This window comes from Anas platyrhynchos, chromosome 19 (assembly GCF_047663525.1).
Source record: "Anas platyrhynchos isolate ZD024472 breed Pekin duck chromosome 19, IASCAAS_PekinDuck_T2T, whole genome shotgun sequence".
NCBI lineage: Eukaryota > Metazoa > Chordata > Aves > Anseriformes > Anatidae > Anas > Anas platyrhynchos.
In genome coordinates, this window is record NC_092605.1 from 241,055 (window position 1) to 266,280 (window position 25,226).

Genomic DNA, 25,226 nt, shown 5'->3' on the forward strand with positions numbered 1-25,226 from the left:
TCATTCCCACTTCAAGTCCTCTAGAGAGATCACAAGAGTTAAGAACTTCATATCCATTTGGAAGCTGAATTAAATGCTGCCTAACAGTTGTGGCATTCTATAGATTGTGACAATAAAAGTAGTTCAAACTCACCTCATGAGTCTTCCCATTTCATTTGTTCTTTATTATAACAAAGTATTTTCCATTCCTCAGAATACCATCTGCCCAGCCTTACTCAATTTGCTAACCAAGTCTTTCAGCAGCTTTCATAATTTCTGACTACCCTTGTATTTAATTCAAGTTTAGACACTAACCTGGAAGGTGTTATTCTTTCTACTTTACCTTGTGAACAGGAACTAGCACAGAAACCCAGGAGAGGGAAAGTGTGTATTTACCAAAGAGCCCGTGATTAGTGTGGGAGTACCAAGTTTAAAAATAATGCCCCTCTGCCTTATTTAAAAATGGAAATTTGAAACCATGCCACCTATCTCCCATGGAAGTACTCCACTTCTTCCCTTGCACAGATACACACTTGTACAGTGTTCTGAACATAGTTCAGAACAGCACCTCTTTAATAAAAAGCTAAATGTTCATAATTGTAGCATTTAAAACTGCTCACTTAGACCCTTCCCACTTTTTGCAGTCCCACCCCCCCAATATCAGGAAGATCAAGCATTCTCCCATTCACTGTGCCAGAGAAAATTTACAAAGTCAGAAAAGGCTTTTACATAAGAAACATTCACTATTGTAAAACAGTAGTGGATTGGTGCTAATGTGAGTGATCTGGGTTATATTCCTAACCAGACAGTTTGATTTTAGATCCTGTCTCCTGAGTACACAGTCTCATCACCAAATCACCAGTGTGAAAAGACCAAGCTGGCTTCAGGCTCCCGAATTCAGGAAGGGCATTATAGTTGAGTCTTAAATAGACACATCTGTACAGAAGTAGTATTTAAGGCATATTTGTCCCCATCTCCTCTTAACAATAAGCAATGGCAAGAGACATACACGTTTTTGTCTCCTGGCCCACTGTATGGCAGAAGACTGAAGTGCTCCTAACATGGGGCTGCAATAGTGTTCAGTCAAGCCCTGCAACACAAAATTCCCAGTGTGCATCTAACTACAAATCTCTACAGTAATGAAAAAAAGAGATGCAACCTGAACTTTTAACAGACATTACAGAACATCATAATTAATAGATTGCAATCAATGAGTTAACAATGACCAGTGTATCAATTTCTTGCAGCAAGAGCTGGGAGGGGACAGACCCAGGACACAACCAATGCTTGCAAGTCAGGAGGCACCATTACAACATATACAAAGCAGAACCATTTGCCATTTATGCTGGGCACACCTGCACCTACATTAACTAGGGATTACTTTCAGGCTAGGCAGTACACTAGTTACCTGACTTATCTCTAATAAAAAAAATTGCAGCATGCAAACTCAGCAAGATTATGTCCTATTTTGTTTATGTTTCAAAAACCTTCAAGAAGAAATACACTACTTAACATTAATGGAAGCAGAGGGAGACAGTGTTCTGCAATGTAGGATGCTGGTGAAGTGAGCCTTGATCTTTGGACTTCTAGGAGACTGGATTCCTGTATGTAAATCTATCTTCAGATGCATGTAAGAAAAAGCAGTAGTAGTTCATCTGACATAAAGAAAACTAACTGCCTTTATTTGGCAGCCAGTTTATGACATTTCAGAGAATTAAATGAATAAATCCCAGATTTCAGCCTGTATTTACACAACACAAACTTTATGTACACACAGACTTCAGTTATGTAAACTGCAGGAAGGTAGTATATACTAGTCAAAGCTATGTGTTCATAAGTATTAGAAAAACTCTGTGAGATGAAGGGCAACACAATTACCAAATCCAATCTCCCACGTAAGACAGATTTTCAGATCTTGCTACTTAAATTTTTGTTTGACTTAAGCTATTTCTTGATAACAAAGTTATCTTGAGCATCTTTTAATGCCTACTAAAATCCCAAGGCTGAATCATTTGTTTGCTCTCAAGAAACTGTCTTATTTGCATTATGAGTTTACCAAACTTTTAACCACTGAATGTCATACATTTCTCTGAGAGGTTGATATATCATACTAGCAAGTTTCTGTTCCTATCTAATTAATTTAGGCTGATCAAGTTAACCTGTAAGATAATCTAAAGCAGGGCTGTTCTATCAGGTCCTATGAAACCTTGAATTGAATTCATAGATCAATAAGAACACAGAAGGCAAACTAGTATCAGTTGAAGTGCAAAATTCACTTGCAACACAGAGAATACTTTATCTCTACTCTTTAAGAGCAGACAGATACTGTTCAGTCCCGTACCAATGTGTTTTTCACCATACTGCACATTCACAGTTAATGGCTACTGAAAAAGGAAATTTAGTTGTATTACCCTCAGCTCTCATAAGAGTGGCAAACCAAAATACTTAATCATGTAGAACATACTGCCTTCCCATTCCCTCCTTCAGGTAGGATGTAATGAAAGACATGACATAAGAACCTCAAAGAGGTTCTCTGTTTGATTAAGTTGGTTGAGACTTCAGTCTTTACAAAAAAATAAATACTTGAACACCACTTTCTAAATTTTCCACAATGGGTCTTTATCAGAAGTGTTGTTGTTGTTGTTATTAAAGGTTCCTTATTTGCTTCTCTTATACTACATCGCTTCCATTAGAAATAATACATTACTTGTCAGCAGTTTTGGGAACCGTCCAGAAGATGGAACAATGCTGAAATTTCAACTCAGCTAGGAAAATAATGCTGACAAGGTTACAATAGACTCCCGGAAATCAGTATACATATCATATGTTCATGGCAGGAAACAGAAACAGAACTCCTTTTCTCCCTCACCCACTGAAATCTCTCAAATTACAGCAGCTTATGGATCAGAATGGTACATACAGCCATGCTCTAAACTCTAAAATAATCTCTCCCCACAGACTTCCCTCTACAAATCTTACCAATATAGACCACTGTGTTAGGTTCTGGCCAGATAATGATCAAACATCCCCAGCTGCTCAAACACACTCTTACAGCAACAGTTCCTGCATTAATACTCAAATTAGTTTTGCTAATTGAAAAATAACTGCCTTTGCTAGAGAAAAAAAAAACTTCAGTTTTTCATTAATCCCTAACCAGGTCAAGTTAAAAAAAAAAAAGTACTCCCCATGAGGACACCATCAAATATGGGCTACCACTGGTATCTCCTTCCTTATCAACAAAAGCTGCTGCACACATTCATGAAGTCCACTCAAATGAACTATCACTGAACATATCCTGGACATAGCAACATGCTACAGAAACCATAAATCTTTATTCCCTGAATTAGCTCAGTGGTCACGGGGAATCACTGAAGATTCATCATGTGAGTCATTTTCTCATATATTACTTTTTCCCTCTTAGAAATTTAAGATAAAAATCTTTCAGCGGTGGAAATAGTGTATGAATACAAGTTATATAGAACTATATCTGTGCTGTGTTGTATTTCCTGATTTTTGGACTGGCATGTTGGTTCGGACTGAAGCAGGAGTTAAGCAAAGTCTGGAAAAAATATAGCTAGACGAACCTGAATCAAATCTACAGGACTCTAGAGCAGCAACAGCTTCTTTCACAGGTTGAAGAATTACAAGCCAACAATTCCATACCAAAGCATATACTGAACTTGAACCGTGCCAATGGGCTAAGCAAGAAGAGAAAAATGCTCTATCTGTCCAAAAGAAGTTGTAAGCATTTTTGTCTGGAGAGAAGAAAGTAATAGTCTCTGCTTTAGCTTTGGAACTGCTTTGGGCCACAGTAAGTCAGAAACTGCTTTTGCAACTTAGTGGGCTTAATGCTGACTGCTAAAGGACACTTACTTCCAGCCATTTCCCAAGAGTGGACAGATGTTATCGGCTGAAAGAATGGAGATTCTCAAGACAGCATGCTGAAGAGGCAGAAGACTTCTATTTACAATTGAGGATTCCTTCAGTAGAAAGCCTACAGGATGGAATGAAAGTAGCCTAATAAAATCAAGAGAACAGGAGATGCATGTAAGAAAAGATAGCTGGCTGACATGATGCACTTAATTGGGTTGCAAAACCATCTTTTCCAGAGAAGGGCGTAAGATCTTTTCCTTAAAAATGATATCACTGGTTCATTTTAGGAATAGATAGATCTAAATGGCTTCCCTTCAGCATGAGCAGACGGCATTAAAATGACTTTCCCAGTATTTCTGCAACACTGCACAGCAATTTACTTGAGTAGTCAACATGCCTTTCTCTCAAAGCTGGTGATCAGTGATGTTGGACTCAAAGTTCTTAATTAATGAGGTCCATCCTTTTGCTCCTCTAAAAGAGAAGTATTTTTCCATGCCAAACTTGTTTACCCAAAGACCTCACAGGAACTACTGCTGCTTCCATTTTCAGCACCTATCAAAAGCATAGAAAGCCAGACGGAAAGAGCACTGTTACATGCAAACCAGGAATTCCCTTCAAATCCCGCTTTCTTCACAGTTCATCCAAACTACAACTCCAAACAGACCAGAAGGCAAAATATAGCAGCCCACAAAACATCAGCAAGCTTGGCAAAAAATCAATAGCTTGATCATGATATCTAGAAACCGACTTTAATACAGAACTCCAAACACTTAGAAGCTTTTTGATCCTGCTGTTTAATGCACTAGGTGTAACAACATATTAAAAAAAAAAAAAAAAGTATTAACAATAACATCTGTAGTCAGTTGCCAGACAAGTCAGGGCTGGATCAAAATTCTTAGCTTGCCTTATGGATTAGATGAATGCAAGGCTGCAGTGACTTCAGAAAATTCAGTGCATGTCTTCTTTCATTAACACAAAACACGTACACACCTGGGCTGCCACTTTTAATCCCTTAATAAAAGGAAAAGCAGAATAAATGCACCTGGAGAGCAGGCACCCAGATTGCCTGTTTTCAGCTCTGCTCCAGGAATTGCATGGTATTTTATGGCATCTATCCATGCTGCCAGAAGTAACTGCTGAACATGTTGGGAAACCATCATGCACTGTGCCAGTGAGACTAGCCAAGCAGCAGTAGTATTTGCTTAAGGAAGAGATTTACTGCTATGATAACACTGGACCCCAAAAACAGGTCACATGCAAGTGGAAACACATCAGGAAACAGGTCTTGAAAACAGAGACCAAAGGGAAAGAACATGGATCTAGGTAAACATAACACCCTAAAATAAAGGCTTGTGACTGAATGCATGGAAGTGGTGTCATGTTTTAAGGTGTAGGTAAAATATCATTAAGAGTTTCGCAAAAGAATTGCCTCTCCCATCAGAACTCCAGTTCCATAATTGAAAGCAATGCACTTGAAAATAAACAGAAAGCACAGCATTGCTCAGAATCAAGGCGATACTTTCAGGCCAGTGAAATTCATCTTAGATCACTCCCGTCTATTCAACTTAACACTACTTCTTTTTGAAGCTCTGAAACAAACAAAAAAACTAATAGCAGCTGGGGAAAAAAATCAGCATCTGTACAAATAGCGTGCCAACTCTTCATGGTGGATGAAGGAGAATGGAGGGATAGTCCTAATAAAAGTGAAATGAAAACCCATTGCAGGGATCCTGTTTTTAGAAATTTCTTTTTTAAAGGAGAATTCAAGTTACTGGAATATTCGTATTATCCACCATCAGCCTGACCCTCTCAATCCACGCAAAAAGTGAGGGAGACAGAGACAGTTGTAAAGCTCAGCAGTTTGTGGGTGAGACACTAGACAGAGTCCCAGAGGGACCATTTCTTTTGGTAGTGAATGAAGTTTTTCACATGTTGGTGCTCATTCTGGACTGGCTGTTAGCTGGAGTAAGCTCCCCTTGGCTACCTTCTCTTGGAGGAGACTGCAACAACAAAAAAAATCCTAGTTAGTGATGTGTAAATATCCTGCAGAGTGCTTCCAAAGAGACCAAACAAACCACAGGTGAAGCAAAGCAGGATAAACGCAGAAGGAAAGCATACCTCCGGCTCATAAATAATGATGGATTTGAAAAAGCTTTGTGTTTACAATTTCTACAGTTAAAGTTCACAAGAACTGTTCCTATACAAGTCAAACCAGAAGTTTTAAAACACTCTTTGTTTACCAAGTCCAAGTACAAAGTACCTTTGGATGCAGAAGCTGTATCTGACAGTTATCACAGAGATGAATATGCTACCGAATTTAACACATTCTGTGGCAGATGGCCTATCCTCCCTATGGGCATTCTTTTGGATCCCTGAAGGAATACTCCAAACAGTTCATGCATTTCTGATTTTCTCTACTAAAAAGTTACTTCAAGTTTCTTTGTTTTGGTAAGATAAAAGATCTGTGTCAAGAATTAGACAGAATGAATTAGTGAGCATCAACTTGAACGTATTAACTTCAAAGGACATTTTGCATTATACAAGAAATTTGGTGTACTGACTAGAAACTCTTGTTTCTTACGTATTTTGTATTTGATATCATAAGTAAATTTGTCCATTCATGATGACAGTAAATCCATTCTTCTCCACAATCTTCAAATCACCAACTTACACTGTTTCTGGGGAGAAAAAAGTCATTACTCTGCCTTTAAGTCCACATTTAATTAGCCCATACCTTGACATGTATCTGGTTGCGCAGGACTGCAGCTCGCAGGATCATAGCTTTGGCACGTCGCTGGAACTCTTTGCCCATTAGTAAAGACTTCTCAAAAGTTGTGCTGCGCTGGTCAACATCTCGAGCATAAAGAATCTGTAACCAGTACAGAAAACTCTAAGCACGAGTTATGACACGGTTTCACAGGGGCAAAAAGCCCCTTCTGCCCAAGGGAACAAAGCTGGGGTACTGTAGAATCTGGGTTTTAAACCTTAGTACAGCTATTCAGTCCATAATCTGTGGCTCAGACACACTCACCTTACTGTGAGAGTCTATTCTGGCATTGATCAGTCCCTCCAGGATCAGCTGAGTAAGTTCATCTTCCAGAGCAGCCACCGTTGTATTAAAAGCAGTAGCCATCTTGTGCATATCTGCTGACACATAGGGGCTGAAGTACTAGAAAGAAGAAAATATTCAGTTGACAAGGGTACTCCCCCATCCTCCGAAACACAATGGGAAAAGCAACTACAAAGAGATAGCCTATCTCACTGTTCATCTACCTCTCAGGATTAAAGGAACAATTACCTGAATAAGGGCACGATTTCGAATTTGAGTATAAAGTGTCCTGACATGAGGCGCAAGGTACATATCCAGCAGCAGGTTGTCCTGTGCAAGAAATATATCAGAAGCTGAGAGGCAGCTTGGAAAGATATATTATTTCTATGTTCTTTAAAATATAGATGCGTATACTTAAGCCTTAAGAATATTAATATCCACTACTGCAAGACAACACTATAAAACAAGAATGAATAAAACTCACAATATATTTTACATATATATATGTGTGTGTGTGTGTATATATATATATATATAATATATATGTATATAAACACACAAAGTTTCTCCTCACTCCCTGCTCCTAAACTAGTCCTAATTTTTATCATGTCAAGAGGTAGGAGACACTACAGAAGAAGCAAACAGGGAACACTCAGCTACTCTTAATAGTCACCGCTTCTCACAAAAGGCTAGGGGAAAGAAACTCCTAGGGTTTGTTCCTACACAGCTTCCCTGTAACTCACCTTCATCTCATCCAGCATCTTCAGGCATGAAGCATATTTAGATTCATAAAACTTGAAGATGATGTCACGAACCTGTGGCTCCAGCTCCAAAAACAATTTGAAGGAACTACAGATAAACGTGACAGTGATCAGACCTTGAAACCCACAACTTAAACACCCCACAAGCTCATCATTCCAAACTGCAGGTTTACAAAAACCCATTGTCATCTGGAAATTTCAAGAATTTACTCCCTAACAGACCAGAGAGCCCATTTTCAAGCAGCGCTGGGAGCCTGGAAGACAGAAAGATGCATCATAGCATCAGAGCTCTGGTAAAGGGAATCAAAAGACTTTTGGCAAACAAAGTAGTAAAAGTGTTTGTTCACATAAAGCAAGAAAAACATTGGAATAGGTAGGACTAGGTCAGAATCAAGATATATAACCAGAAAACATAAGCAACACCCATACACCCGTGTGTGTACTGTACTCTGTGCTAGCCAATTTTGTGATCCTTTTCAAAACACAGCCTTCACTAATACACCATAACTACATGTGGGAGACCTTCAAGACACTTTGTTTCTCAGTGGTCTCCCAATTCTCCATCCCAAATTTTTGAACACTGTGACCTTAACCAATGAATCAGACAATAAAAAAAGTCAGGCTAATAACCCCTTTTCCATGTCACATTAAAATTAGCGCTTCCATAGCTGTAGCTATCAGGAATTCAGTGTCATGGCTATTTGTGCATCACAAATTAAAAGACTATTTTTTCCCAAAGCCTGTAATTCTCTTAACCTTGCATCTGTCACAGTTAGACTACATCGTAAGTTATAATACAATTTAATAACTGTTAGTAATACAATTAACATACACTACAAGTCATAACACAAAGTCAAATTATCTTACAGCTGCCTTCTATAGAGCTCTGTCACTCTGACCGAGTATCTGATGTGAGTCACTGATAGAAATTGAAAATAGGGTTACACAGTTGTTAGATTTAACCTGGGTTGGAAACTTCTTTTATACCACAAAAACTTCATCTGTGATCAACCACTGTGTTTTGATAGTGAAATCTTACCTAATGCTAAAGCAAAACCAAGGCTCAGTGATTCTTTCTTTCCTGTATGAGAAAGCTACTACTCCTATCAGAATCCATTCTCAACCAAAGTGCCATTTCCCAAAAGAAGTACAGTAGCATACAAACTCCTCACAAGGCATCAGTTACCTGCTGGAGATAACGTTTCGTTGCAGTTCCTGACGGTCAAAGGTAGCGAGGGCACACAGACCACCATACACAGCCACATTGCTAGGAGATAACAGCTAGCAAAAGAGAGAGCACACTCTGAATGGGAATGCTATCATTGACTAATGAAATGGCAGAAGGCTGGAATTAAGTATTCTACTCCAGGAGTTTCCCTCACCAAGTGAGGAGATTAGTCTTTGTCAAATGCAGTAGAACCACTCAGCATGCTCTCAGGTGTTCACCCAGAGTATGAGGAGCGACTGTCTGCTGCTAAGAGTGACTTTGCTGGTACACAAATCTCACAGAACAGTTATGTGATCTAAAGTAAATCATTTAGAGAACACAAGAACAGAGATTTATTTTTGTAAAACATGACTCACAGTAACAAACCACACAGTAGTGTTGTGAGGATAACTGCAGCATCTGAGTTTTACAAACTAATACTTAGAAGAATTATGTCCCCTACAAGCCCTGCACACAGCTCCCTCTTGGTCCTCACCTCAGGGAAATCACAATGATCAAATGATGCCAACAAGAAGCACTTTGCTGCCTGTTTGTACTTCCGAGCAGCTAATTCAGCCAAGCCTAGGAAACAGAAAAAGCGAGTCCTTTATGTTATGTTGCATGCAAATTAGAAGTTGTAAAACCTAGGGAGTAGAACAGGCCCCCACACAGTTGCTAGTGCCTTCACTACTGAAGTGAAGCATGACTCTTGGACAGTATGGGCATCCTTTAAGCTATATTGAGAGTTCTGTCTCATCAGCTTTATTATATTTTGTATTTCAGGTGAGAAAATACAAAGTTTGTCAAATCCAAGAGGGGGAAAAAATAATCAAGCACATTCTACTGTCAAAGAGTCCTATGGATACCTAAGAGGCATAAAACCAGGTATGCAAAATACGAGATGAAGGATCCACTCACCTGCTGCACATTTCAGTTTGGTGAGAATTGCTTGTGTCTGACTGTCTCTCTCCCCTCTTTGCTAAAGGATGAGAAAAAGCAGTAGTGAGCAAACAGTATGAAAATCATTTTGTTTACAACTGTCCTTGGGATATTTCATCCTAATAATTAATATGCAAATCTCAACAACAAAATAACGTCACCTTATCTGTCTTGGGAATCATGGAAAGAACTGAGGATGGGAAGTCTCTCAGTTTTACCATAAGTCAGATTTCTGACATGCAAATCATGGGAGACAGGCAACAATGAACCTCAAATGGAGTCAGAGAGTGGCTGGACTAGAGGAAAAATAGACTATAAGATGAAGGGAGTCTTAGAGGAAGCAATTCATAAAAGAGGAAAGGAAGAAATTGTTATACAAATTTTAGAGACAGAAAACAAAAGGAAAATTCACGCATATTAAAAAAAAAAAACAGGGCCTTACTTCAGCAATTTCTGGTGTAGACTCAGCCTTGCTTACATAGCTCAGAACATGAGACCAATTCTGGAGGTAGACACTAACCTGCAGAGAGCCATGAACAGTGTAGAGAGCCATGAATAAATGGTGTTACTTCAACAAACAATATAATTGTAGACACAAGAGCTGTACCCAGAGCAACTTACAGGTAGACTTCAGAGCAAATGTCAGAAAGACACCAAGTACCAGTCCCTGCAGGCCTTCCTACCTTGATGACATTGAGACACATGTTGATAACATGTTTAGCACTGGTGCAGTAATCACGGGCTCGTGAGTAACACTTGAGAGCGTTGCTGAGGTCCCCACAGTCAAGGTAATGATCACCTAAGTCATCATGGCCTCTCCTGGAGCACAGGAATTACAATACTAGTGAACTGTGTTCTCAAAGTGCAGGGAAAAAAAGGGAACAGAGTCAGTTTGTACCAAACAAGTAACTTAGTACACTGACCTAAAGCACTGAATGCAGTTGACATCCTGTGTTAGGTGCCTGGAGGAGCAAAATGCTCTTCCTTGCTCCAACAGAGCCTTCTGCATCTCACCTGATACTCTCCTTGATGGAGTTCCCTTTGTAATTTTTCAGATCTGTGTCGAGTTTCTCCAGTTTAAGAAGAGCTTTTTTGCGTGTAGCTTCAACCCAAGCTGTGTCAAGAGGAGGGGGTTCGATTCCACTATCAGGGACAGCATCAGGTGTATTCTGCAGTTCTCTGAAAGAGTTTGCTCTGTGTTATTATACTGCAAGCTTTTCAAGACAGATGTCTGCTAAGTACCTGGCACTGTTTCCCTAAAAACAATACTACTACATATACAAAAAAAAAAAAAAAAAAAAAGAGAGAGAGAAAACAGGCAGGGTGGGGAGAAAATGATAAGATTTGCAGTGAAAATAGCAATATTAGCATCACAGGTGTTTCACAAATTCTTCTCAAAAATTATCCTAATGAGCTTTTGCAGGCATTTTATTAATTAACAAGGAATTTATCACTAATTTCAAAGAAATAATCTCTTCTATAAATCAACTGACAGAAAATTAGTAACAGTGCTGAAACAAATTAATAAATTTTACCAACGTATTTAAATATTCTAAAAAGTCACTGTAGCCAGACATCTCTATATGGGACATGGTGTGCAGGTGTTGGTGAATTCTCTCCCCAGCTATATCACAATGGCTTGATAGCAAAGCTAGACTGTACAGATACCTCATTTTAAATAAGTTGAATGGTATCTACAATGGAACACAAGTGAAATACAAGCTAATCCCAGAGGACAACCTAATTCCATCAAGATCAGATCAACATTTCTACTTGCACAGAATTCTCTTTCCAACATTTTAAAGAGAAAAACCCATTCGTTTTTTCTACCAACAGTCCCCGTCACATATAAGAACTCTATGAACATACTACCATGATAAAGACTCACAGATCAAAACAGACAAGAAATCAGCAAATATGCACAGCAAGAAAAATAATACAAAGACAGGAAGTGTGGATGGTTAAGTGAAGTATTAAAAGCTACCTTCCACAGCCAACCTATTGTTAGAAGAAAAACATGGCAAACATTTAGATAAGGTTTTAATCTATGAACATAAGGGAATCTAGAAGCTTCAACTCCATAACTTACCTAAGGAAAGACAAGTAGGCTCTTTAACACCTGAAGTAGCTGCAAGGACTAACTCCTCTCAATGTCTACCTGTAGCCCTTTAAAACACTAAGACTTCAGAATCAGATAAGAAGTCTTCTGTGTTTAACATTTTTAAAAAGGATTGGACCTTAGGCCTGAACACATACACACACACGCTGTTTTGCTATCATGTTCTATGGGTGAAGATAGCTTGCATAAGGAACATTCTACTATTATACGTGCAAAGTTCCCCACTGTAGGGCATGTGTCTTAATTCAGTTAAAATGCTCCCCAGGTTTCCTGTAATCTTTTATTACCTGGTGGCCTCAGACAACTTTCTGTGGATTTCTTCATACACATCAACATTGAAAGTTCTCTGGACAAATGACAGTGCCATCTTGAGAGCTTCCACCCGCAGCTGTGGGCAGTGATCAGCAATAAATTGCAGCCGCTCGATTCGCATCAGACCACTGTAACTGGATGCATACTGCTCCAAATCCTGCAAAAAGAACAGTCTTAGAAAGAAAAGATGGCAACACTAAATCAAGATACTACGATGTGACCTGCACAAGTTTTCCTGCAGTCCTGATCCCTACATGGAGAGCAACATGGCCAAGACAAATAAAAAGGTAAGATTATTCTATTTTTCCTTTCTTCAAACGTAAGTAAATATAATATACTGTAGATTTCTGAGGAAATGACTATTTTTTCCTGTAGTGCTGCTATCCATTAAGGGTGCTCAAATAATCCACTTTAAGCACCTGCCCAGAAGCAGGACCTTGCACTTGGACTTGCTGAACTTCATGAGGTTTGCACAGCAAATGCTACAAAGTCAACCATGGTATCAGGCCTTACTGCTGAACAAAGCAAGGAAAAAAATCCTACCACACCCATCTCTCCACTGTTATAGAGCTGATATGTAGAGATTGGCCAAAAACTCAAACCCTTAATTAAAAACTGAGGAAACTGATATAAGCAAATGCAGCCTTTCATAACATAACAGCTCTCAGAGCCTTAGGCAGTCTTCAAAGGATCAAAACACAAGGAAATAATACTATCCAAATTACATACTTAAGGCACCTGACCTTAGCTCCTCCAGGAACAAGACAAGAAAAAAAAAAAGAATGCTGTCTCTGTAAGAAGAGATGTACTAAACTATTTCATAATGGAAAAGATGACAAACAGGCAACACATGGCATACCACAAAACAGCAACTCCTTCATCTCAGAAGATGAAGTAGAGGATAGCAAAAGCAAGGAGTTACAAAAGAGGCCAGTGGTATTCTTACGCCACCGTGCTTAGAAGAGAATCTATTAACATTTAAATAACAATTTAACAAGGGATAAAATGAGGAAGTTTTCAGAAACCTGAAAGGAAGAGGCTATGTAATAGAAACGTAGTCCTTCTGCCCTCAACCAGCACATACCAGAGTGGGGTTTTCCACCACATAGTTGATATCAGGTGCATTTTGCTGATCTTCTTGTGGATCTACATCAATCTGCATGGGCTCCACTGCACCCTGGAATAGCAAAATGTGGTAAATGTAGCTTATTACATTTGAGCAGGAAAGAACCACGTGACTCAACCTATTAAGGACTTGCTAAAACACACACCAAATTTTAAAAGTGAAAACACACCTCCCAGCTTTTAGCCAGGTTTAGGATTTTTCTCTAGCAATATCATTGTTCCGTATGAAGCTTTGCCTAAACAAGCTGCAGTAATACCATTCGCACAGACTATTTTACTTGGTTTGGTGGATTATCAAACAAGAAAGTAAAGAAGTCAATAAATCTGATTCGACAAAGCATCTCGGACACGGATGCTAAATTCCAAATGACATTCCATTTCTCTTCCTTGAGGAAGAACAGGCATTAATACTCAGCACATGAAACTCCCAAACAGTCAAAAAAGTACCCATAAAACTCATCAGACGCTTTCAAAGCTGGTTTAATGCTTAAAAGCAAAATTATGAAGGAAAAAAAAAAAAAAAAGACAACTTAAACTTATTCTGAAGTATTGAGAAATGTAAAGAACAGAATGCAGGGGGGCATTTACACATTTTCTAAAGGACGCTTGGGGAAAAAATGTATCTGCTCTGTGAAAATCTGTGATCATTTGAACAATCCTACTAGAGTAACCATTGTCTAACTGGTTAGATTTATCTTCTTTTGCACAAACAACAGAACTTTATTCTCCCAGTGTATTTTGCACTGCTTTGAACCATGTGAGGAATAGCAGTACGTGACCTCAATATAAATACATGACTACAACACCCATTCATGTTACCATTTAAGACCAATTTCTGTGCATTCCTTCAAACAAACAAAATGTGCATGCTATCTCATGACTCCTTTCTTCCCCAAAGTCAAAAGAATGTTGAGCATTCCTTCTAGGTATTATTGATTTAAACTTGGTAAAACCAAGCCAAACTTCTTATAAAATGCTGAGTATGTGCCGATTGCAAAAGCAACATCTGATTTGGTGAAAATTGTATGGGTGGATCTTTGGAGAAAAAAACATAGCCAACAACTTTGCCCCACTACCAACACCAAATTATTTCTACGGTTTTATTAGTTTTGTTTCTTGTTAAGGAATTAAAAATATAGGATTGATTTGTGTGCATATGTGCCCACGTGTAAGAATAGGGCAGGTCCAGATTTTCTAACTCAAAATAAAAGAACTATCTGGCATTTATCCAGAGTTTACTTTTTCATAGACCGATATATACCAAACGTGTACATATCTCAATGCTTTTGCTCTCCCAAAATCTGAGGCACGTGCAAATAAAGTAAATAAAAATTTTTTTCCTAGTTTGTGATTCTCTCAAGGAAGGAAAGAGAGGGAGGGTGCAAAGGAAAGTCTGATTGCTCAGATCAGCACTCAGGAAAACAGTGCATAAAGCCATTTCAATTGCTGTGTATCGAGACCACTACTTTTTCCATTTACATCCACCTTATTTGGTTTCTTATATCGCAAAAGCTAACAGTGAGTTTGCCTTTTTTTTTTAAACTGTATTTGTCTACCATAGTAAAAATCTAATCCGTACTCTGCACTATTACAGAAACTAACAATAATTTCAACCAGTGAAACAAAACGATTTGTGTCCTGCTATGCTGGTATGCTGCACTCCTCTACATTGGTCCTAAAGTCCCAGGCAAGGAAAAATACAAGTGAGCTGGAAGTCCCACTTGGATATGCAAACTCAGACTCTTTCAATCTAACTCATTCTGGGAGAAAGGGACAAGGTTTACTTAAGAGCTACTCACAATTCACTTTCTCCCCCCCCCCCCCCCCCCCAAAAAAAAAAAAACACCTCACTCCCCAAGAATTTCTGGGCCCTATTGGAAGGTACCTCATACAGCCTCATACAAAATGATGGTCTGACACTCACGTTGAAGTCTCTTGCTGTATTCGGGGGGGGGGGGGGGGGGGGGGGGGAACGGGAGGGGGAACGCAGCACAGTTCTGTCACTGATGAAAAAGCAGAGCTATGTGCTCAACCTCATCCTGTCCTGACTTCCCACACCCACTCGCTCTGACAGCCCGTTGGCTGCTGAGCGGATGAAGGTCAGGCCGCCTGCGAACAGATCGTTTATGCAGCAACGGAAGGTCCAGGTGAGCTCTGCAGCGAGTCCCTTCAGGGCTCCCGCGGCTGCAGCCCTGTGCCGCAGGCCCTCCGCCCCTGTCCCACCCGAGTCCCTGCCGGCTGCGCACGCGACGCGAGGAACACCCGAGGGGGCGGGGGAGGACGCAGGACCCGGCCGGCCGCAATTCCTCGTAAGCGGCGGCTGCAGCGCAGCCGACCCCCGGCGGCGGGGACGAGCGAGCCCAGGGACGGCCAAGAGCGGCCCCCACCTCCAGCGGCGGGGCCGCCGGGGAAGGCCGCAGCCGGGCCGGGCCGAGCCGCCGGGCTCCGCGCGGGAGCGCCGCCGAGAGCGGCCGTGGCAGCGCCGTACCTGCAGGTTAAAGACCTGGACGGGCAGCGGCATCCTCCCCTCACGGCCGCCGCTTCCGGCTGACCTCCCCGCCTCTACCTCCGGCTCGGCTTCCACTTCCGGGTCGCGCGGCTCCGCCAGACCGCATCCGACAGGTGAAGCCCTTAAAGGGGCCGCGGCCCGCCTCGCCCCCCCCCCCCCCCAGCGGCGCACGGGGCGGCGGCGCGGAGGGGCGGGGGTTGCGCAGGAGCTGCCGCCGCGCTCGGCGGACTCCTCTAACCGGGCCCGGCCCCGGCCCGGGGCGGCTGCTCCCGCGGGCGGCGCGGCCCAGGGGGCTCCCGCCGCTCCCCCCCGGGAGGCTCCCGCCGCCTCACGGGGCGCGGCGGGGGCCGGCGAGCGGTGGCCGGGGCCGGGGCCGGCCGCGGCCGCGTGGGGGAGGCGGCGGGGGCGGCCGGGCGCGGGGCTCCCGAGGGGGCCGGGGGCCGCTCACCCGGGGCTGCCGCCCGGCCGCGGGGCCATGAGGCCGCCGCGCAGCGCGGCGGGGGCCGGCGGGGCCGCAGCATGAGCAGCTCCTGGCTGGGGCTCCGCAGGGCCTGCGTCCTGCTCTCCGTCACCGCCGCCGCCGTCCTCCTCCTGCTGCTGCCCCGGGGCCAGCCCCCCGCGGCGCCCCGCCGCCGCCCGCCGCCCGCTGCCGCCGGTCCCAGCGGGCCCCCGCCGAAGCGGGCGGGCTCCGGCGCGGCGCAGCCCGCGGGCAGCGACGTGCCCGGCGCTCGGGCGGGCTCGCGCGGGGAGCGGGGCGGCAGCGGCGGCGACCCGGTGGCCGGGGCGGGCGGCCGGGGCGGGGGCCTCGGCGGCACCGCGCAGCCCGCGCGGCAGGGCCGCCTCGGGCCCTCCAGTGGCTCGGCCAAGGAGAGCCTGGAGCTGAAGGACATCTTTATCGCGGTGAAGACGACGAGGAAGTATCACAGAACGCGCCTGGACTTGCTTTTCCAAACTTGGATCTCCCAGGCGAGGGGACAGGTGAGGGCAGGCGCCGTGGGGGACCTGCGGCCGAGGTTTCTCCGGGTGGCAGCTGCGCTTTCGCACCTCGCAGGGGTTCAGCACATCTTTCCTCGTGGGACTGAGGAGAGCGATCTCGTCTAAGTAGTTCACCTGAATGTATTGCCGAAAGAGTTTGTTGTTGATTAAGCCACTTTTGTATTATCTGGGGTCACTGGTCCAAGCAGAAACAATTTGCTTTTTTTTTTTTTTTTTTTTTTTTTTTTTAGGACCGAGTAAAATACTAAATGGCAGTGAGAGATCTCTAGTGCTGATATGTCTAAGCTACTGTTTTGGACATGCTGGTTCAATGACTGAAATTTTTGGATAGAGCAATGTAGAATTTATTCCCTTGTTTAGGAATTTCCTTATATTCAAGCATTTTAATGCAGCTCTTTCCAGCACCTGGTACAAGGCAGTGCTACCATCTGACACTCCACCCTGACTTTCATTCTTTCTTTTTTAGCTTGAGTAACAGTTGTGGATGACTCCTAGCTGTAGAGGAGGTGAAGAGAAATATTTCCAAAAGGGATAGCTATTGTTATTTGGAAATTCCTTATCTGTACCCTGGGATAAGGAAATCAAAACCTTGGATGCTTTACTGAAATGGTTTCTTCTGGTTTGCAGTGCAGAATCCTATCCAATAAGGGAAGAGCTGAAGTTGCTGGGGTTTCCCCTGCCATGGCTAACGTGTAATAAATTAACAAGATAAAATACTCAAGATTCTGACTGGGAACTGACCAAAGTAGAAATTAGGCATTGAAATCCTTAATTATGGATATACCTTTCTCCCCACCTGTTTTTGTCTCCCACAGACATTTATATTCACAGACTGGGAGGATCAGGAGCTACGCCTGAAAGCAGGTAAGCTATGCCTCATAGAATTGTGCTGCCATTTATAACAGTTTTATGTTGGTCATACTTTCCCCAGATGTCCTTATTTCATGCTACGTAAGCAATTAGGGAAGTAAAGATAGAGAAAATGGAGACAATTTCTCCTTCCACAGGAGAAAATGCTGTTCCTACTGGACAAGCTGCCTGGAGCTTCCTGAATTCTGGGTTTACCTTTGTACCAAATTACTTCCTGTTAGTAAGCTTCAGTCTATGTGGTCCAAAGTTATACTAGGCATTTCCTTTGCTTACAGTCTCATGACGCTGTTTATATACTGTGCAATCTAAACATATTTTTACATACTTGGCAACTTTCAAGCCGTACACACAAATGGTGAGCAATACCTGTCTAAAATTTTACTACCCATGCATGTACCATATGCACTTTATACACTGTACTAGTGCCAAATGAGCACTTTGTCTTTTTTAGACTTTTCATGCTTCTGATGGGGCTGATCTTTTTTTCTTTTCTTTTTTTTTTTTCCCTCCCTAGGGGATCATATGATCAACACCAATTGTTCAGCTGTCCACACGCGGCAAGCTCTCTGTTGCAAGATGTCTGTGGAATATGATAAATTCCTAGAATCTGGGCAAAAGTGGGTGTTGTTCTGGTTGACTTCATTTCTTTTACTTCTGTGCTCACAGGAAGCATGGGCATCTTTCTCTACTCCTGTGACAAAGGCAACATTAGTATGATGGTAGGGAAAGTGGTGCAGCAGGAAGCAGTGTTTATAAAAAAAGTATCATCTGAAACCTAGCAGGGGTTATTATTTCAGTCTCTTTCCAGATACAGGATCTATGGGTGCTTTCAGCTTCCAAATTGTGTTACTCAGGATAATAGGATATACTTCCTGCTCCAAGTCTGAAAGATCAGGATGCAGCTTTAAAACTATAACTTGTTTCTTTGTCACTGCTGTGCAGTAATTTTATTCTTTCATTTTATTTGAAGATGGTTTTGCCATGTGGACGATGACAACTATGTGAACCCACGGACTCTCCTGCGTCTCTTATCTGCCTTCTCACACAGCCAGGATGTCTATGTGGGGCGACCAAGTCTGGACCATCCCATTGAGGCAGCTGACCATGTCCAAAGTGATGGATCAGTAAGCAAAGTTTGCAATTAGGCTGAGAGTCATCCTAACCTATGCTTTTAAACCCATGAGAGTTCATAGGATCTCCCATTAGACCAAGTGATTTAATCTGCAAGCAGTGGTCATTGTTAGAGACAGGGTGCTGGGTGAAATGGACCTTTGATCTGATCTTACATGTACATGCTTATGTACAATAGAGTTGTCTCCTGGGTGGATGTCTGCTTCTCTTCCTTTGCTCACATATGTTGGTGATCTCCCTCACACCGAGGTGAGTAGGGCCTCCCCACCTTGATCCTTTCTTTTGCTTTAGTGGTTTGGGAGGGCTGTTACTTGTTTGGGGGCTTGGTTGTTTTTTTGTTTGTTTGTTTGAGAGCAGTATCATACTGTTATCATCTTGAACCAAACTCAGATGGAAGATGGGCTCTCTCGGTATTTAAGACATTTCCAATACTGATCGGTTACTGTGTTTCCAGGAAGTAGAAGCAAAGGTGTCTCAGTTGCAATATACATGTTAAAGGACAAGTTCTCACAAGGTCCTCTATGCTAACAGGCCTGACTGTAAATAATCCACTGTCCAGAAAGTCAGTTATAAAGCAGCTTTTTAGGGAAAACTGCACAACAAAATACTCTCCCTGGAACCAAGCATCCAATGAACTATCTTTGATTTCCTTAGGAAAACCGAGTTGGCTGTGACCATTGCCTAGAATTAGCAGGAGATAACTGGAATTGTACAGAAGTGGGACTGTAGTTTTTCACTTCACATGTGCTCCCTCAGATGTGTGAACTTGATGGTTCACCTGGTGTCAGCTACAAGGTGAAGTTCACTTTGAGAGAAAGCTAACCAGGCTTGTAGAAGCCTGAAGAAATAGGATGCCTGAAGAAATAGGATTAGTCTGTAGTCTTGTTCTGATTCAAGTGAAGTATATGACATCCAACAGAGCCTCAAATTCCCCTGCCTGCCCAGCAAAAGGGAGAAAAACTGATTATCAGTAACTAGCATGTTTTTCTTGTTGCTTCTTCAGAAGACAAGCGTGAAATTCTGGTTTGCCACAGGTGGAGCAGGGTTCTGTATCAGCAGAGGTCTTGCTCTGAAGATGAGTCCCTGGGCCAGGTAAACACTGCTCCTAGCTGAGTTCTACCAAAATGTGTTTGGTAGGCTTTAAAGTGCTTTTGATCTTGTTTCCTGTACTCTTACAGCCTGGGTAACTTCATCAGTACTGCAGAAAGAGTGCGTCTGCCTGATGATTGCACAATTGGCTACATCATTGAAGGGCTGCTGGAGGTAAAGTTGCTGCACAGCCCGTTGTTCCATTCCCATCTGGAAAATCTGCAGAGGCTGCGAGGCGAGTCTGTGCTGCAACAGGTAGGGCTAAGCATGTCCTTTTCTAATAATTACACCTCAGTCTGATCAGAAAGACTGAATAGACTTAATACTTTCCAGTGAAGGAGGATGTCTACAGAGAGTAGCTCAGAGCTGTGTCCTGTCCATCTCCTTCATTTAAGTAAAAAGTATACTTCCACCCTAGCCAATTGGGTCATACAGCTGTCCCCTCTTTCAGGGACACATTCTACTATATTAAATCTAAATAATGGTGTTCCTCATTTCTTAGTCTCTGAATTTCCATGAGTCACAATAGCAGCAAGTGTAGAAGAAAACAGCATTTGATGTGAGAAAGTTTGCCGAATACAGTCTGTCTTAATTCATACTGTTTACAATATTAGCATCAGAGTTACAGCAAGTACCTCTTTGATAACTAAGACATAATTGTTTGATCATTTTTAAGAATAATTTGTCTGAATCTCAAGAAACCTGGTCAGTGCTTCTTAGAATAAATCGGTTTTCTTTGTTTTGTTTTTGTTTGTTGTTTAGTTTTGTTTTAAATTTCTGGGATACCTTTTTACTAACTAGCAGTAGATGGAGCTATAAGGCTATCAAGAAGCTTTTTCTGCCTCTTACTGATTACCACCATGAACAAAGAAAAGTATGGTTTTGCCCCTACAAAATGCTCACTTATCTTTTCCTGGTAATGTTATTATGCAGTGGAAATGTATGGGATGTGATATAATTCCTTGTGTCAGGGAATTTAACTGTGGGCTGAATCTGGCTTTTGGTGGTGATCATTGCTTCCCTGAGACCGATAGCTAACCCAAAATCCAGATCTGCAATTTGACAGGAGGCTGAAGTCTTCTTGTACCTTGCACACGCAAATTTCTTAATACAGTACTTGTATGGAAGAGCAGCACCGAACTGGAATTCTAGAGATCTAAACTTTGTTGCTAGGTTTGTCGTACAGCAGTCCTTTGCGTTCCATTTGACATCCAAATGTTTCTATTTTCCTTCTAAGACTTCTACTTTAGACTTCAGACCATGTCTGGTAAGGATGAACATGTTATTTAGCAAAGGTACAGACATTAGCAGGATTGGTGCTCTTACAAAGCTTACTGTTGCCTTGAAGGACAAGATGAGTTACAACTAAACTTTCATCTCCTTTGTTTATACTTCCAGCTTGCCTTTAGGTGAATAACGGTCCACTAAATAGCTACCATCCATTGCCAATATTGCTTATGTCAAAACTGACCATCATTTTTCAAATGTAATCCACTCAGATCAGACAGGATCTTTGGAGTCTTTCTTCATACCTCATTAATAGTCCTATCTCTACTCTGGTTTTCTGCATTAGTGTTACAATTTCTGAATGTTTATTTGCTTTTCCAGGTAACCCTAAGTTATGGAGACCCTGAGAACAAACACAATGTTGTGAGTGTGGGAGGAGTGTTTGGGCTTCAGCAAGATCCAACCCGGTAAGTGTCCGCTTCCAAAACCAGATCTCCCTGCCCTGTTCATGTTTATCATCTGTAATATTATTTACCCCACTTATTGGGGTTATTGTTTCATACCATTCTCTTGTTGCTGTCAAAGATGGGTAGGAATGCTTTTTCTGTTCTATTAGTCTGCTGCACATTCAATGCTAAGATGTTCCTGGTCTGGAGAGTTCCAATCTAATTTTTGTTTCCTTCACAGATTTAAATCTGTCCATTGTCTTCTGTATCCTGACACTATCTGGTGCCCTACTAAGAAGATGTTCTAATTTTTGACCAGTTGTTGACACGTGTATCCTACCTACTTTGCATCAAACAGGAGTTTGGACTTTTTTTGTCTACCAAAAAACAAAAATATCTAAAAAGGAGGTAGACAGACTCTATTTACAAAAGCAAGACTTTGATTGTGTAATTATGGCAAGAAGGTGTTTGTTCAGCTGCAGCCTGGGATGTTCCAGAAAAGAAAATTTTCTTGTTCCTTGTTCTTTGGTCCAGTGGCTCTTCATACAATGGCTATGGTCATATACATGTATGTGTACAAGTCACTTTATGCTTTCATCTGATGTCATGTGAGCCCTGCCTAACACATGAATCTGTGCTCAGACACATCCTAGGCAAATGCAGTACTTAAAACGCTAGTGTTCTTACTACTGTTACCAGCTTTGAGAGGCTCTCTTGAAGCTGAAGTGCTATAGCAGACTGCAGTCCCCATGGTGACAAGAGGGGAGAAAGTTTTTGCTTGTCTTTCTTGGGAACAGAATTATTTAAGAACTTCTATAGCCTGCCAATATTATACTATTTCTGCCTCTGGGCTGGAACAGGCTCTGCTTGTAACCACCAGAAATACTGGAATTTCTAGGGTAGACAAGGGTGAAAGCCTTTGTCATGGGAAAACCCTGTGTAAGGAAAACCTTGTGTAAGCTTACTCAGGACTGCATAAGAGTTGCTTACAGTGCACATTCTTCCCAACAGTCCATGTGTACCTCCCATGGAGGTGATTTTCAGACTTGGTTCTCTTACCACTGAATGGCAGTGGTTGTTGATTATGATGGTGGTTTGCTAGGTCTAAGACTATTCCCTTCATATTTGATACTGAAAAAATATTTTTCAGGCTAGATAGTAATCATTTCTCCTGCATTGCCCATGGCAGGTTATATGAGCTAGAGCATGCTCATTGGCTGATGAAACACCCTGTTTTTGAAGCTGTGCTGTATCCTTAGCTGTCTTTGAGAGAGGAGGAATGCTAGATAGCTGTAATGCCCTGAGGAAGTTTTTGATGATATCATTTGAGGACCATTAATGGTGTGACTGTGCTTACCCCACTTCAGCTTCTAAAGGTAATCTTTTGAGGCTTAAATAAATGTTTGCTTTTACCCTACATCTTGATGCTTCAATAAATAGATCATGCAATTGGTAAAAGGAAACTGTACACTTGCACAAAAGCAGAAGTTCAGTGCTGTAGCAGTATCACCTACTGCTGTTTTTTAAATAGAGTAAATTTAGTTTTGAAAGTGGAAGAAATGAGATTCCATATATTTAGTTTTCTGTTAATCCAAGCTTTGACCGTGCAATCTATACCTGATATGAAGAACAGCATTAAAAAATTACTTTACAAAACCACTGTGTACTCAAACTCCTTAGAAAATACTTGCTGGTTTAGTGCTAAGTCTGAGGCTGAATTAAGGGGAGAAAAATAGAAAGACATTGTATAACCTAGAACCATGATTTTATGGCTAGAAGTGAACCTAGCAGGTTGCAGATTTTTGAACAGCTGTGCCAAGCTATACTGTGTATTTCAGCTAGTTACTTTACTTCCCGCCGTTTGAAAAGTGGTATAATGTAGGTAAATACCTGCAGTGTTTTCAAGTATGAAACTTAGTGGAGGTATCAGCCTCCCATAATATACTTTTCTTTGCACTTTTTTTTTTTTAAAAAAAAGAAACCTTTCAGTAACTTGATACTGTCCTCTCTGCATGATTCTATGTAGTTTCACTGAGGAGCTGACTGCTCCTGCAGCTTGTTCTTAAATTTCCCCTTTCCTTTATCCTTACCAAGGCAGTGCTTTGACCATGAGGCATGGGAATAAGAGCGCTGTAGGAAAGGAGATCAAAGTCTAGCTAGCATAGCAGCTGTTCTACAGCAGGAACACCTGTAACACTGACAGCCTGTTACAGACAGTGGAGGAGGACTTGTGGAATAGTAAGTTGTGGGATGTTCTGCCTCTCTATTAGGTCTTCTGCTAACAAGAACTTGGACATCCTATGGTTTAATAATTTTGTTATTAATAGCTCTGGAGATTACTGATATCTATATAAACACCTTTCTTTTATTTTTTAAAATGTTTGTTAGGTTCTTCTTTTCAACCTCCTATAGCAGAAAATTATGAAGCTTCATGAGCACTTGAGATTTCATCCTCAGCATTTTCATTCTCAGTGATTTTTGAACTCTTCTGTTGGAGTTCTTCCTCTTCTACTGGGAGCAGCCTCTTGTCAGATACCACAGACAGCATGGACTGGGTAGTGATTAAGTGGCAAACTGCAGTTCAAAAATGGCAATACTTCATACTGGTGGCAGCAAAACTGAGTGGTAAAAGTTCCACGCTGTAGTCACTGCTCATCCAAAATTGAGTATGCTGTCTCATGTCTAATGCTGGTAGGGTGTTTATTAAGCTGAAAAAGACCACATTCTTTTGTATGGCAATACAGAACAGTTTGTGCTCAAGCTTCTTTTAAGGTTTTTCTTCTTGACAATACATTAGGCTCTATAGTTGTATCAGGGATGCAGCTTTTTAATCAAACTACTGTCTTATGATAAAATGATTCTATGAAATTAAATATTTAAGTGTGTCAAAAGTTGTGTTTTGTGATGTTTCTTCACTCATTGTCTACACCAAAAATGGGCCATAAACCCTGTAATACAGAAAAACTTGTCTCCTGTCAGCCTGTTGATATCAAATCACCAAAAAACATATGGGAATTAGATGAATTTGGTGTGCAGAGGAAGATATAGGGATGAGGAGAATTCTTACAAATAATTATGAAAATGGAGTAAAAGTATTGAAATAAGGACTAAGTGTTGTAAATCTGTATAGGCACTTTTCCTATCCTGTTTCTGCATTTATTAAATGCAGAATGCCACAGCAGTTCTTAAGAGTACTCAGAATGCAATGGATAAACTGAGTATTACAAGCGGACTTCTGCTTCTATCAGCAAAACATGTTAATTGGATACATAATTGCCTGTGCTGCTCTTCTGTTACACAATGTCAATCCTACAAATCAGGAGACATGCTTGCTACCCCTGGAAGTAAACTGGTTGTGGTAACTTACAGATGGCTTATTAACTAGATTTAGATCATATTTCCATTGTACCCTGCAGTAAATTGATATTGTTATGCAGGTGCTGTGTGAGGAATCCAATATGCCTCAACCAAGGGGGTCCTATACAATTATAGCTAGTTTTCTAGGCACTGACTATGAGACTAGGGCTGCCTGCAACTTTTATCTGCCGCTTTAAGTGGACAAAGCAGGTCCTTTCATCAGCTGATAAAAAGGTT

At 41.6% G+C, this 25,226-nt stretch overlaps 2 protein-coding genes across 3 annotated transcripts; one reads left to right on the plus strand and one right to left on the minus strand.

Moving 5' to 3' along the window:
- Window positions 1-1,635: 1,635 nt before the first annotated feature.
- Window positions 1,636-16,460, minus strand: GPS1 (G protein pathway suppressor 1). Of its 2 annotated transcripts, none has more exons than XM_027471584.3 (14): window positions 16,322-16,460; window positions 13,324-13,416; window positions 12,215-12,396; window positions 10,823-10,987; window positions 10,492-10,627; window positions 10,251-10,328; window positions 9,788-9,848; window positions 9,366-9,451; window positions 8,849-8,943; window positions 7,645-7,750; window positions 7,151-7,231; window positions 6,884-7,021; window positions 6,587-6,721; window positions 1,636-5,852 (listed from the first exon to the last, which is right to left on the minus strand). In XM_027471584.3, exons 2-14 carry the CDS (start codon window positions 13,399-13,401, stop codon window positions 5,778-5,780), a joined length of 1,416 nt encoding a protein of 471 aa, XP_027327385.1. In that variant the 5' UTR covers window positions 13,402-13,416; window positions 16,322-16,460; the 3' UTR covers window positions 1,636-5,777. The 2 variants fall into 2 exon arrangements, with proteins under 2 accessions (XP_027327385.1, XP_027327384.1); XM_027471583.3 differs by lacking the exon at window positions 16,322-16,460 and adding an exon at window positions 15,853-16,009.
- Window positions 16,393-24,523, plus strand: RFNG (RFNG O-fucosylpeptide 3-beta-N-acetylglucosaminyltransferase). Its single transcript, XM_027471586.3, has 8 exons — window positions 16,393-16,851; window positions 17,685-17,733; window positions 18,254-18,356; window positions 18,710-18,863; window positions 19,874-19,962; window positions 20,049-20,214; window positions 21,568-21,653; window positions 21,874-24,523. The coding sequence occupies exons 1-8, from the start codon at window positions 16,393-16,395 to the stop codon at window positions 21,938-21,940; spliced, it is 1,173 nt and encodes a 390-aa protein (XP_027327387.1). The 3' UTR covers window positions 21,941-24,523.
- Window positions 24,524-25,226: the final 703 nt, after the last annotated feature.